The sequence below is a fragment of the Rhamphochromis longiceps genome, linkage group LG4 (genome assembly GCF_057381845.1).
Source record: "Rhamphochromis longiceps isolate RC_006_pf linkage group LG4, R_longiceps_female_GT1.1, whole genome shotgun sequence".
NCBI lineage: Eukaryota > Metazoa > Chordata > Actinopteri > Cichliformes > Cichlidae > Rhamphochromis > Rhamphochromis longiceps.
This window is the reverse complement of record NC_140560.1, coordinates 37,080,231-37,094,824: the sequence shown is the minus strand read 5'-3', so window position 1 is coordinate 37,094,824 and position 14,594 is coordinate 37,080,231. Positions and strand designations below refer to the sequence as shown.

At 46.7% G+C, this 14,594-nt stretch overlaps 2 protein-coding genes and 1 long non-coding RNA gene across 4 annotated transcripts; all 3 read right to left on the bottom strand.

The window, feature by feature from the left end:
- Positions 1-146: 146 nt before the first annotated feature.
- LOC146672286 (uncharacterized) lies at positions 147-1,082 on the bottom strand. Its single transcript, XR_014911544.1, has 2 exons — positions 968-1,082; positions 147-863 (listed from the first exon to the last, which is right to left on the bottom strand). It is a non-coding gene; the product is annotated as an uncharacterized LOC146672286 (long non-coding RNA).
- A 10-nt stretch (positions 1,083-1,092) lies between these two features.
- Positions 1,093-7,463, bottom strand: maza (MYC-associated zinc finger protein a (purine-binding transcription factor)). The gene is made up of 7 exons (XM_085404849.1): positions 6,658-7,463; positions 4,872-5,022; positions 3,365-3,756; positions 2,820-3,076; positions 1,892-1,955; positions 1,529-1,700; positions 1,093-1,442 (listed from the first exon to the last, which is right to left on the bottom strand). The coding sequence occupies exons 1-7, from the start codon at positions 6,688-6,690 to the stop codon at positions 1,117-1,119; spliced, it is 1,395 nt and encodes a 464-aa protein (XP_085260975.1). The 5' UTR covers positions 6,691-7,463; the 3' UTR covers positions 1,093-1,116.
- A 198-nt stretch (positions 7,464-7,661) lies between these two features.
- Positions 7,662-13,878, bottom strand: cdipt (CDP-diacylglycerol--inositol 3-phosphatidyltransferase (phosphatidylinositol synthase)). Of its 2 annotated transcripts, none has more exons than XM_085404850.1 (7): positions 13,701-13,878; positions 12,941-13,075; positions 12,243-12,396; positions 11,995-12,076; positions 11,776-11,857; positions 11,037-11,175; positions 7,662-8,435 (listed from the first exon to the last, which is right to left on the bottom strand). In XM_085404850.1, the coding sequence occupies exons 1-7, from the start codon at positions 13,741-13,743 to the stop codon at positions 8,393-8,395; spliced, it is 678 nt and encodes a 225-aa protein (XP_085260976.1). In that variant the 5' UTR covers positions 13,744-13,878; the 3' UTR covers positions 7,662-8,392. The 2 variants fall into 2 exon arrangements, with proteins under 2 accessions (XP_085260976.1, XP_085260978.1); XM_085404852.1 differs by lacking the exon at positions 7,662-8,435 and adding an exon at positions 8,442-9,975 and having other exon boundaries at positions 13,701-13,877.
- Positions 13,879-14,594: the final 716 nt, after the last annotated feature.

Below are 14,594 nucleotides of genomic sequence, written 5' to 3'. Positions count from 1 at the left end.
AGCTGCTAAATCGGAGCTAACGGGCCCGTTAGCTTTTCTGAGCCGGTTCACCGACACCTTTAACTTGTTTCAGTGCTTCAGATGAAACATCCACATTCAGCACCCACTCAGACACTGTGAAGATGACCTGAACTCGAGTCCACACGTGCGTTTTACTGCCTTTTAATACAGTAACAGTAACGAGGCGCTATGCACTATGCATCAAGTACAATCAATATGCACAGCCACAGAAAATGTGTCACCAAGGTAGCTACAAATTACATGGCAAGTTCAAGAGTTACAAATCAGCATCCAGAGTAAGAACGAAGATCATACGAAGCAGAGAAGTTATGCACATTCAGTGTTCAGGGGGAATATCCACAAACAACTATCGGTCTGCCATTATCTGCTTTATAAAAGTGTGTATGTACAGCGTGGGCCGTCAGAAACACCCGCTCCCCACTCAAAGGCAAACCGGACACCGCTTGGCAATAAATTAGAAGAGAAAATGAGATAAATGGTGTTACTGAGGTCTCTGGGCCAGTTTCCTGGTGTTAAACACGGATATCATGGATCAGAAATGGTGTAAAAATGGCGACGGCGGCTTTACAAAAATCAAGAGCGGCTGAAAATGAAAACAATGAAGTGATGATAACAGCTAAGCGCCAAGCCAGGAGAATAAAAACACACATTAGTTAATAACTGATGGGTCCTCTGTTGTGCAGGACTCCAGAGTCGGTAGTGTGAACGCAGAGAGCGCCTCCCAGTGCTGGAGGCCGGTCAGCTGACAGAGGTGGGCGTCGCGGGAACAAACCGAGGTCGCCGTCCTCACAGAGCCACGGAGAAGTCGTGGCACTCTCCATCCAGATGTGGCAGGAAACAACCTGAGACAGAAAAATCAAAGCTCACCTCATTTCATAAAAAAAGGTGCAGCAGAGTCCAGGACTACAAACATGGCGCCATTAATGAGCAGAATGGATCCACACACCTGCTCCGGTGGCTCCTCCTACGTGTCCTTGCTTCCTTTTGCCTCGACTCCTGCGACTCCCCCCTCGACTCCACCCCACCTCCGCCCCTGATCCCCTTCCCTGCAGTCCCACCCCAGCTCTCCCCTGCCCCCACTCGCCCCCCAGCGTGCTAGCTGTGGGGCTGCGGGGCGATACCGGAGCAGTCAGTGACCAGCAGTCCCACTGTGCTAGCACTGGACACCGTGACCGCCACGCTGGTGGTGCCCACGGGCCCCGTGCTCGTCTGGTCGGGGGTGGGGTCGCCCTGGTTGGCGTGAGTGCCCATGTGACCCTGGAGCTGCGTGGCCGTCTTGCACTGTACCCCGCACAGCTGGCAGAGCAGCACGCCGCCGGCCCCGGTCCCGCCGAAAGCCCCCCGCGCCCCGCCGCTCTCCTTCCACTCCTGGCCGTGGTGCTTCTGGGCGTGGACGCGCAGGTAGGTGAGGGTGGTGAAGCCTGCGGGACAAGAGCACACAGACACGTGAAGGCGGGGTGATGGCGGACTGTCGGTGGTGCTTTCTCGTGACGCAGCCGTGTCTTACTGCGGTTGCAGAGGTGGCAGGCGTGGTGCTGTGATTGGTTGTGGACCCGCATGTGGTCGGTGATGTAAGCGGCCGACAGCAGCTTCCCGCAGATGTGACACGGCACCTTCTCCTCGTGGCGAATCAGGTGAGCACGGAGGCGATCCCGTGTGGCAAACGCTGACGTGCACGTCTGCAGAAAACAGGAAGGCGTGGATGAAACGAGTGAAATTTTCAAAATAAGACGTAGTTGCTTATCAAAACACTTAAGAGGACGAAATGGTCTAAATGTAAAATTTGATGCTTTTTATTGAAATTTTGATGTTGTGGTTTTCTGAATGCAGGACTGGCGGTGCTGGTTTAGAAACAGGAAACAGGTGTTACCGTGCACTTGAACGGCCTCTCTGTGGAGTGCACCTGTCGCACGTGACTGTTGAGGTGGTCCGGTCTGAAAATGCAAACAAGAATGAGATTCATGTTTTTTACTAACTGTTTAAATTGTATTAAGGTTTAAAGCATTATTAGGGGCGGGGCCTCTTTGACTGACAGGCGGCTGTAGCTGCTAACTGTGTGCTAGGCTTCACCTGAACTGGACCGTGTTTGTGCCAATGGAGCTTTTTTAATGACATCATCTGACCAATCATATGGCCGCTCTCTGAGCTCCAGCTTAGGTGAGATTCTGGGATTACGATTGGATGTTACTAATCGGCAGGTGTCTGTGTGCTGGCTACAAACAACCAACATGACGGCAACTATAAAGCTAAAATCCAGAGTAAAGAAACTGACGGATGACATCATGGTGGTTGCAGCCATCTTTTATTTACAGTGTGTGTTTGCTACAGGAAGTCTGGCTGTATAAAGTCTGGTTATGAAATGGTTCTAACTTATGAGCTGTGGTGTGTGGGGACACTGCTTCAGTTCACTTGGACGAGCTGAGTGAACAGCTTCCTGATGACTTCACAGGTTCAGGCACTAAAGTCGTGAAGCAGCATAAACTGTATATAGAAGAGGGACGAGGCAGCTGTGAGCAAATCAAGTCGAGCTGTTCCCATTTTCTCTTTCGGATGTTAGGACTGAAACGGGGGGACTCAAACAACTCGTCTTTGTTTTCCTGTTCTCATCAGTTTGTGTTCAATGAGACTTGAAATCAGAGGCTAAGATCAGAAGCTCATCAGGACATAGAGTCCTAAATAACCACAAAACAGTCACATCTACATCTTTCATGGTGTTGCAACTGCTAAATGTGAGCGGTTACATAAACGAGCTCTCTGTGAGGAGTTAACGCTGCCCGAGGAGCGGATGGCGCTCGTACCGAGAAAAGGCCTTGGCGCAGTGCGGGCAGATGTACGGCTTCTCCACGCCGCCCTGGTGCGAGCGCACATGGTAGCTCATCCTGTCTTTCCTCTTGAAGCGCTGCTGGCAGATGGGGCAGGAGTACGGCTTCTCGTCCGAGTGGGACAGCCGGTGGCGGTTGAGGTGGTAGACGTCCCTGAAGGCCTTTCCACAGGCCTCGCAGGCGTGGTTCTTCCTCACCTGATTGGTGCTGGGAATGGGATTAGGATTGGGATTCTGCGGGAAGAGGCAGAGAAGTTCAGTCGTAAATACACTCTGAAGTCTTTTCCTGCTGTCAGAGGGCCTCTCTCTGCTCCCGGCATCAACACTAGCTGATTATGATGCTCGTCTGAGGTTTTCTGATGTTTTGATCCACAAAGATTTAATTCAAATTGTGTGTTTATAACCGTGAATGTCAGCGGCCATGTTTCTGGACACTTCCTGCAGCTGCCGCTGGCATCAAAAGGCCCTGAATGGTCCTTTAATCTTGGCCTTACTCTCTGGCTCTCTTCCCGGTGAACCCACCTGCTCCATGGACCCAACGACAACAACGGCTGCCTGGATGGGCTGAGGCGGCGCAGCCATGGTTACTGTTGCCGGGGCGATGGACACAGACACCGGCTGGCCCTCCTGGTTGACGTGCTGGCCGGGCTGGGGGAGGGTCTCTTGGCCGGGAGCCGCGGGAGGGGGAGGAGGCTGCTGCGGGGGCAGGGCGAGGTGGAGGAGGGAGAGCGGGACCGTCTGCTTCTCCACCCGGCCGGCCTTCGCTCCGTCCTCCTTCTCCCGGGCCGCCCGATCCTTCATCTTGATGCCCGTGTGCACCGACTGGTGCCGCCGCAGGTTGTAGCTGTTCTTGAACTCCTTGTTGCAGGTGGCGCAGATGTGGGCGGGCCGGCTCGGCTTGGTGAGCGGTTTGACTGGCGGACATTAAAGTCACATTTTAGTCACAGTCAGTGCACTCTGAGTTTAACATTTGTCTGAAGAAACGTCGGTAATTTACTGACTTCAAACTAATCCTGTAACACTGGTTTGTAAACTGTTAGAGGACAAACTGAGCTCTAACACAACAAACACAGACAAAAAAAAGATAAATTCCTCAAGTGTTTATTTCTTTGTTGATTTACAATCTACGGAAAACTGAGCCGTACTCATGTATGGGGGACAAAAAAAGTGTCAACACAAATAACTGGCACCATTTTTAACCATTATGTGAAATATTGTGCCATAATACAGGGAAACCCTGCTGCTTAGCAACAAATCAAACCAATCAACTGCTAAAAAACACAATGTTGTGCAGAGTGTATGGAGGACTTTTCTGGAGAAATTTAAATAATTTTGATGAATTCTGCAGATCTGAGTAAAATCATTCAACATTTTTGGGCTTGAATAATGTGACCAAATGTGTCACTTTTTTAATATTGTTAAATATACTGTATATTTAACAATTTAACAACTTTGTACTGCACGTAACATTTGCAGCTGTAATCTTCAGTCATAACAATAATAATTATTATAATCATTTTTCTGTTACCACAATAAAAAGAAAACTGTTCCTGTTTCTGGAAGAGAAAACACGTCAAACCTGATAAATATGAAAATGAAAAACATACGAGTTTTAATGAATGTATTTATTTTGCAGCTCTAACCTCAAAAATGTTCTTTCTTGTGTTTCTGTAAACAGGCTGATTAGTGAAACTTTTGGGTGTTTGGTTTCCCCTCACAGCTCAAACGTCTCCTGTACATCCAGTAAAAACTGTCTACACAGAAGAGCCCAGCGTGCTGCTAAAGTCACTGATACTCTGAAGTAAATCAGAGGACATAAACCACAAACATGAAGCCTGTTTTCTGCTCGTGAACTCTGACTCTGTGATAAGCGTGCAGAAAAATAACATCTCCCACTGATAACCAAACTGCTGACGCTGCAATAAAAGCCCAGAGTTCAGAAGATAACCTTTAAAAACGTCAATATCGGCCTGTTTGAACAACTTCAAAACACGTCAGTGACGAGGTTTAAACCCCGCCCCATCCTCACCTGGCAGCGGCTCCTCGCTCAGGGCGGCCGTGTCGACGGTGGACGGCGGTGTCACGATGTGCTCGCCCGGAGGACTCTGAGCCGAGCCGGTCAGCTCCGGCAGCAGCTCCGACTGTAGCGGCGTCTCGGGCTGACTCTGAGTCGGAGGCGTCTGCCGGAGGTCAGTGAGAAACATCTGAATTAACACACAGCCATTTACACCTGGAACATCCAGGCTCAATGGAAGCTTATTTACTGTAACAGTGTACACAGGGCAGGTGAGGGCGTGGCCCTATGGAGGACCAAAAGTGTCTACAAAGTAAACCAACATCTATAAATGACTGAATGTGTCATTAAATGCATCAAAAAGGACATTAATGATTAAAGTTTTGATGACAATGACGACAGGTGTAACATCAGGCGTAAGAGGGCGAGCTGAATGCAGAGGGAGAAGGTCCTGGCCCGAAACAACATAACATTTTCTGAATGATCTCCAGGCTGACAGCTCTGTGGAGGACTTCATCGGTGAGACGTGCAGAGTGCAGGAGAGCGCTCGGCTCTCAGTAAACCACGGCACATCTGGAAACACCAGCTCCGTCTGGAGCAATGCAAAGCTCTGTGACCCGTCTAAGCTTTGAAGGATGACGATAAGATCCCCGAGGTTCTGTGATGGGTTACAATAACCTGACGTCATGCAGGAGTCTGACAGCCCAAATTTCTTTTGCTTACAAAAAGAGCTCAGTATCGGTCAGCCCTGTGCAGCGCCCTCTTCAGGTCACCCCACAGATTTCATCTTCAGCTTTCTAGCAGACGCTCGGTAGCACGATGGTGCCACCACCGTGCTTTGCCATGGCCGTGCATTCGTTCAGTGATGCACGGTGTTGTTTCTGTTTCTGCAGCTTTCACAAATACGGCCAAAAAGTTCAACCTTGGCCTCATCAGACCACAACGACACATTTGCCCACATTTTTTAACAGTGCGCTGAAAAGTTTCTCTCCGTAAGAGAAACAGCTCAGAGCTCAGACGTGGGAACATCCGGCCTCTCAGAACGGCTTTCTTCTCGTCTTTTTGTTTTAGCACTGCCTGGCTAATTAGAAACCAGCCTTCAGAGGTTATAGGTCACAATCAAAGTGCAAAAAATATTTCGCTTGGCCTAATTTGTTTTTACTTCACACAAACCTGCCACAGCAGAGCTGCAGAACCAGTTTATGCTTCATGGGTCTTATGGAAGCATGAGAAGAAGCTGATAGTCTGTCATGTGCTTCAATACTTTGGCCAAAAGTAAAACACTTTTACTTACACTGTTGTTCAACATGAAGTTCGATTACAAACTAAAGCGGGTCGAGGAGTGTTTCTAAAGGGGTGTTTCTAAAGTATTTATTTGCCCCCTAAAGGGTTCATGCAGAGTGGCTGTAGCTCAGGAGGTAGAGCAGGAAGGTTGGTGGCTGGTCCTCCTAGTCTGCACCCCAAGTTGCTCTCCGGTGTATGGATGTGTGTGACTGTCAGTAGGCGCTTGTGTGAATGGGTAAAGCGCTCTGAGTGCTCCAGGACAGCAGAAGAGTGATATATAAGAATCAGTGAGGACAAACACAAATCCTTCTCTCACTTTCAGGGGACTGACAGGTTAAATAAGGAGGCAGTGCCCCGGGTGAGAGGTCAGCAGGATCAAAGTGGAGACAAGGGGATCCACACCAACAACTCCCCCCTGACCCCTCCGTGACCTCCCCACCTGCAGCAAAGCCCAACGGCCCCCACCCGCCCTCAAAAAGCCCAAACCACGCAGCAGCCACGGGAATTTAGCACTCACCTGAAAGAGGAAATTACTCCAGGAGGTGTCCATCCTGAAGGAGACCCAGCTGGGGACCGAAGAGGAGGAGGAGGAGGTGGAGGAGGGGGAGGTAGAAAAGCTCCGGGAGCTGCTGTGAAAACAAAACGCGAGGCCTGTATGGCAGCTCCCCTCCACCGACAGGGGAAATGAGTCCCAAAGCCCTGACACTTCTTAGAGAAGAAGCCTCCGAGAGGCAGGAGTTAATATGGCAGCTAAACAGTCACTGAGCAGATGCTTCTGTAAATGCGACAGAATGGTTGGTCTCATGCGTACTTGCTTTAATGGTGCGGTTTAATTTAATTTGCTTATGTCGACTGGAATAAAAATCTGCATGCAAAGTATTTTAATGGCGAAGCCGAGCAGTCGAGACGTGCTAATCATAGCAGCGGCTGTTCGGGACTCGTTTATAGCTCCGACAAGGCCGCAGCGTCGGCTTCCGAGCCTCGGAGTTGCGTAGGGCTCGTCACCCGGCTAGAGCGCTCCCGGTCGGCCGCGGTCCGTGGCTCCGCCTCGGTGTCTGAATCGACAGGATGACATCTTTCTGTTTTTTTCAAACCCGCTCCCTCGCGCTCCCTCTCGCCCTCCCTCCCTTCGCTCTTTCTTCCTTTTCTTTTTTTATCTCTTCTTCACCCCCTCTGTCCCTCTCTGCTTTAAAGGGAAAGTATTTGGCGTGTGCACCCTCCTCGCGGACCCCGTCTCGGCTCGTCTCGTGCCGCGCCGTCCCTCTCGCCCCCGCCACTTCTCGGTAGGCCGACAGATAATCAAATCCGACATTTATGGGATCAGCTCGGCCGTTAACTCCGCCACTTCGCTTAAAGGAACCCGAAAACTGGCGCTGCGCTGCGGGGAAGAGGTGGCAGGCGGTGATCCGAGCCGCGTTCGCGCCAAACTCTCCGGTAAAATGGTGTCGGGTTCGGCTAAAATGAGCCTTTATCCCCGAGCATCTTAAAGGTAACGATGCGCGCAAGTGCAACAGCTGGATGTAACCTCAAAACACATGACGTCCGTCCGTGAACGGGCCACACCGCGCGGCCCGCCAGACTCCATTCAAACGACTCTAAATTCCCGTCTCCGGCGGACTTACTGCACGATTGAGTGCTGACAGTAACACAGCCACGACACGAAGGACATCCCCACGAATCCGCTCGACCTTAAATGAGCACAGCTGGATTTTATTATTTTTTTGTTCAGCCATTGTAGTGCAGTTATCCTCAGCTCCTGTAACGCTAAATGCCATTTCCTGCTTTCTTCACACTTATTAAACTAATTTTATTCTTTTATTTTGATTTACTTCATTCATTGAGGTATTTTATTTACTTTTTAAAAATTTTGTTTACCTTGTTTATAAAATTGTCACTTCCATTTTATTTAGTTATACTTGTGCTGACTGAACTTTTATTTGTTCATTTTGTCGTTGGCTGGTGTAACAGGAATTTCCCGCTGTTGTAATAAATAACGTTGATGTGATTTTCTCTCAAAGTGAGGAACGTGTCAGCACTAATATTCAGATGAAAACAGCTGTTTTATTTTTAATGTCAGACTGAATGGAAGGTGAAGGCGGGCCCTCGGGTCTCCAGGCTGAAATACAGAAAAACAATCGCAGGCAGCTGCACTTCTGCAGACGTTTTAAAGAGAAGCCCAGCTGTCCCGTGGCCCTGCAGGTCCAGGTGGAGTGACCAGGTGCCCCTCTTTAAGTGGCTGCTCAGCAGTTTTATTACCCGTCCACCTGCAGGGACACTCCCACATTTTGACCGTTTCTGGAATATAAAAGAAAAACGATGATCTGTGGACGAATCACAGCTTAAGTCAACGTTCAGCTTCTGTTCAGGACTTTTAAGAAACTGGTTTTATATAAATTACAGTGGTTATATGATCAAGCTGCAGGCTGGTTACTTCCCTCAGCTCTCTTCGGCCCACACCGGGTCTGTGTTTGTGTCTCACCATGAATCCAGATGTGTTCAGGCATCCATAACTGTGCATCAGCGCTGTCATTCAGAGCTGACGTGCAGATGTTCTCGCGATCACGTCCCCACAGCGTCAGTATGAACATGCAGTATTATGACAGCATGAATTCATGTTAAAATAAACCCAGTCTGCTCATTTCATGCTCGGCTCCTTTATTTCACACTTTTAGATTCTTGAGCTGTTCCCCGTTTAAGTCGTTCAGGTTGTGTTAAACTCTTTGGCTTCAGTAGAACAAGAATTTACCAAAAAATAAAGATCTGATGTGATATGGAACAGGAAGAAATAACTGAAGGTCAAAGTGCAGAGGACAGAACAGCAGCTGTGGAAGCTCTGCACTCGTCTTCAACGCTGAAAAGCAGAACCAATCAAACCGGCAGCTCGTGGAGTCCAAACTGACTCGAAGGAGAAAAGTTTAAATACAAATCTGAATTTTTTTATTGAACACAACGTTTTTCTTTTGCAACTTTTTTTTTTAATTTTTTACAGTAAATTCAAACCAAGCAAACAAAACCAGCATCAAATATTTAAATTACAACATTATTTCCTTTTAAATAGAACATCAAACTTTGCTTTCAGGTCGAGATATATATTTCATATTAATACATTCTAGCAAATACAGTATGCGGATTTCAGCACGCTCTCTGATTGGCTCCGTCAAAGCGACACACACAGGTAACACTTGGTGCTCCTCAGGTGAGGTAAACGTACAGTTTCTGACAGAGGAGACGCTTCCTCTCCTAGCACTAAAATAAAACGAGCCCAGCTACTGCTCAGCCTCCGTCTAATCAGCCAAGCATCAGCAGGAACAGGAAGTGAGGCGCAGGAACAGAACGAAAGGTGAGAGGAATATTTAAGCTTTTGGTCGTGTCATCATTTCAGGGACGGTTTCGTCTTCACAAATAAAAAACATCTAAATAAGGAATAAAAAGTGGATTTTCAGAGAGTGGAATAAGCATTAGAATTTAGATTTTACCATTAACGTGTCGGTAACCAGCCTGACGGTCACGGTGGAGGCGACTTCGGACGGTTAACGGGCGCTACACATCGTCAGCTGCTCCTCATTCATTTAAACACACCTGGAGTTTTTCCTCCGAATAAAAAAGTCGGTGTCCAGGAAAGCGCCTCAGGCCTTCTGACAGACACCACTGAGTCATGACATCATCTACACGCACACCTGCACAGGTGCGTCCAGTCAGACCGAACGGCCCGCCTCCTCTCAGCTTCAGACTGAGCCTCCCATCAATCATCTGTCAATTAATCACAATCACTGAGCCGACGACCTCGACCTAACAACAGGCAGAAGTCTGTCCTCACAATCCTGCTGCTACACACCTGGAAATGACGCATAATTACAACAATAATAATAATACTAAAAATAACAGCAATAATAGTAATTACAATAATCTGTATTTGATCTGTATTTTCATTTTTTCATGTTGTTAATAGTTTGGTCAGTAAAATGGGAAAATAATAATAATGATGATGATGATGATGATGATGATGATGATGATGATGATGATGATAACAACAACAACAACAACAACAACAATTTGGAACATTGATATTCAGATACGGAGGACTAAGAATGCCCTCCCCTCCCAAAAAAAAGGTTGAGTTTTTGTTTACTTTTGTAATAATTATTTATTTGCTTCTTTATTTACATATTTGTCCTTTCAGATCGCGCCTCATTTATTTTGGCCGGACTTTAGTCACTCCTCTTATTTCTGTATTTACTTTTCTTTCTAGATTTAAATATTGATGGATGTATAAACACATTAGCAGATAGCAGCAACATTATTTTTCCTGCCTACAGTCATTATTAACATTACTTCTTATTCTTTTAGTGATTTTTAAATTCCTTTTTGACTTTTGGTCCTCCGTATTTGTCTGTTCAAACTTAAATATTTAATTTAAAAATTTGTTGTTGTTTTTTTAAAGCGTTCAGATGTTTTTTTAATTATTGCTATGATGTAAAACTGAGAAAGTGTGGCAGTGAGAATGAGCAACATTTGATTAGGTGTACTCGATAAATCTGATACGAATCGTCGGCTCGTTTCAGCTTTAACGGAAAAATAAAGAACACCTGCGTTAGCTCTCGCTGTCATCACCGACGGACACGCCTCTCACGTTAGCGTAATAAAACAGGAGAGCGGTAACCGGGGACCTGTCCGTTTATCATACATGTAACCGTGCGTGTCGTCCTTTAAGTTTGCATTATGAGCTTATGTTGTGATTTAAAGGCTGCGCCGTGGATTCGGAATATTTTTCTCCATATTTGGTCAGAATCCGTGTCGGTCTGACAAACTTTCCCTTTAAGAAAACAACAATAAGTGAAACCGCGACGGATCTGCTGATGCCGTTGCAGCTCTCGCCGCCTCCCCGTGACCTCTTACTTCATCTTCAAGGCCTTCTCCCGCTCGGCGGCATCAATGGCGGCCATGTTCTTGGAGGCGGTGATGAGGTGCAGGACGCTGATGCCGGACTTGAGCAGGCAGATGATCCCGCAGAGCCCCTGCAGCCAGTAGAGCCAGCCTGTGGAGAAATGCAGCGACTCAAGTTTAACATCAGACTCAGAGGAACGATGAGTTTCCTGTTCAGCACCTGAACACGTTAACATTCCCAGCTCTGGATTTTAACAGCAGGACTCTGCTAAAGAAGCTCAGCATGACTCACAGCTTTAATTAACCAATAACGAGAACTCGACTAACACTCGCGGAGAACAACCACCATGACATTTATCAACACTTTCATCAACAAATAAAAAATAAGATGAAAATGTTCTGGAAGGATGAGATCCAATCAGAACTAATAAAGGTGTGCAGAAAGGTGGGATGAGTTTGGACGTGAGCCAATCAGAAGCTAGCTCCCACGATCTCTGCTGAACACACAACAAAACAAGGACACTCGCGAGGAAGAGACGAGCAGACGTACGAACACGTTCACACTCGATGTCAAAGAAAATAAACCGAAACTCTGACCAGCAAAAACAAACTTTACACTTTAACTGAATCCACATTAGATTTTAGTCGACAAGAATCTTAATCGACTAAAACAACTTTGATCCGTAAACACTGATGTCCAAACTCAGTCTCACCTGTGAAAGTGAGGAAGACGAGGATAATAAGCTCTTACCTGCCGGCTCCTCGATGTGATAGAGAAGGTAGAGCAAGCAGAAGAAGAGCTCGTTCCCGGCGCACATCACAAACAGGACTGGCTGCAGGACACACACACACACACACACACACACACACACACACACACACACACACACACACACACACACACACACACACGTTCACTGACTGTTCCTTTAAAATTCACACGGACACGTTTATCATACGACACACAGACCTTGGAGGTGTAGTAGAGGCGTAGGATGGCGTTCCCAGAGAGGTCGATGGTTTTATGGCTCGCTGATCCCTTTATAGTCGAGCTGAGGAAGACGGATAAGAAAACACGATCAGCCGCAGCACAACACCTCGTCCTTACACCTGTCATGGCTCTAAAACAGGTCACTGGGCAACATGATCTGATTCAGTCTGTTCAGGCCACACAGCTAAATATGACTTCACCTTAACAACCACAGAAACATCGCCCACCTGTGCAGGTGCAGCCAGTGGCTGGCGATGTCCAGACACATGCTGAGCTGGAACAGGAAGGCGTAGGAGGGGTAGAGCAGGGATAGGTTGACCAGCAGACACATGGTGGCGCAGCGGTCAGTCAGCATGTCCAACATGGCGCCGAACTTAGTGGCTGAAACAGACAGAGAGCGGCCCGTGAGACCAGAACACGACCTGCTGCAGTTCCTCTGACGTCCAGCAGAGGCTCCAGCAGCAACTGAGTCAATGTTAAAACTCTACAGCAGAAATAAACAGAGCCTAAAGCTCCCACAAAGATTGTCTCACGAGACAGCGAGCATAAAAACGGCCTGAGACGCATACAGAAATCTACTCAGGGGCGTCCTCCTACATCAGCGGGTGTTTCTGCAGATATGGTAGATGTTGCACCTGACTGGACAGCGAGGGATCCACCTCACCACTGCGTGCTTTTAAGGTACCACACCGACCCACTATGACTGTGAAGCAGTGAGAGTCGTTAAAATGACCCAACCACACTCCTTCCATCTTTTATATACAGAGAGTGGTTATCACCCAGTATAAACATCAGGAAAACAAACACGTCCTCCATCCAACACAAAATCAACATTCAGTCAAATCCTGCCTTCAGGAGTCAAAACTGGACGTCTGTCTCACACACACACACACACACACACACACACACACGTGTAAATACATACACTGATTGAGCGCTCGCGCTGCATGGCCGTCAAAGGCATCCAGCAGAGCGCTGAGCAGGTAGCAGAAGACGGCCGGCCACGGGCAGCAGGGCATCAGGAAGAAGGAGATCAGGGCCAGCACCACCCGGGCATAACCTGCAGGATCCAACCAAGGTGAAGAGATTTATTCAGAAACAGAGTGCGTTTTAATGATTTCAACACTGATTATCTGTGATGAGAAAATTCCTTCTTATTGCATATTATTTGTCATTTTTCGCAAAAACAATGCACTTTGTTATGTCTCTACACTTATGTTACTGCTACCTATTCCAATAAAATTTATTTTAGAACAAAAATGACAAGATAGCTTATAAAATACTTCATTACACTGGGTACAAACTAGTCCACATACGATGAATATCTTATGTTATTTTCATAACTGAAGGCATTTAAAAGCATCATATTGAAGTTGTAAAAACCCATCGCTCAATGGCCTGATCAATCTTTTTATCCACAATAAAACCGGACATATTTCAGGGGAAAATGCTTATTTATTATTACGCAAACAACTACAATACAATAACACAACGTGCCGTCCTTTCCCATTAATTTCGGCTTGATTTGGCTTCCACTGTGACGTTACTCAGCTCACTTTGCCCAGATAAAGCAGATGAGCCGGATTCTCTAAATTGGACGTTTTTTGAATGGAGTTCGGTGAATTTTACATTTCGCCGGCTAAAGCTAAGCTAGCTCCGCGTCGCTAAAGGCGGGAAAAACTCACCGATTAAATTAGGAACGAAGAGGAAAATGTTCTCCGTCTCCATGTCTGCAGCAGTTTGTACGACAAACGGAGCGCCTGTTCTGCGTTTTTATCCGCAACAGGATCTTTGAAGGAAACTGCAGGCGACTATTTGAAAAGGTCACTTCCTGTCACCCAAAGGGCTCTTCACCGGAAATAACAAGGTTACAAATTCCGGTTGTTTTCAGAATAAAGGTGGAATGTTATGACAGCGTTTTGTTGTTTTGTCAAATAAAAGTACAAACTTATAGAAAAACTAAAGGGAGCTTATGCCGTTACATTGATGGAAAAAAAATAATTAAGAAAAAGAAACTTTTGTGTGTCTTTAAGTTTGCATTGGTAAGGATCTTCACCTTTTGCTCTACCTCATCTCACTCTGAAAAAGGAAATAAAACGTACATTAAAAAAATATGTATTTTTACCAACAGTAACCATAACATAGACTAAAACACATATTTAAAACCCATTTACATGGAGATAAACTCTGTAAGCAAAACTCACTCTTGGTTGCGTTTTAGTCTTGAATGCATTTAATTTTATTTTAATTCTAACACAAACTGCAAAACTTTCTAAAAAGACAAGCGTCATTCTTCTTTGCACTTCCTTCTGGAGCGCAGCGAGGAACTCCCTCACACAGAAGACATGTTCATGCTGAGGAAAGTCCGTAATGCCATACGTAATGAATCTGAACCAGAAAGTCTGCGCTGCAGTTTGATGGAGCATTGGTTGTATCCCAATTCAGGGTCTGCAGCCTTAAAGGCCGCATTTCAAGGCCGATTACGTCACAGCGGCGCGCCGAAGGCTCTCCCAATTTAAAGGCTGCTCGAAATGCGGCCCTGAAATGAGTCCTTCATTTCCCTGGGGAAAAAAATTAAA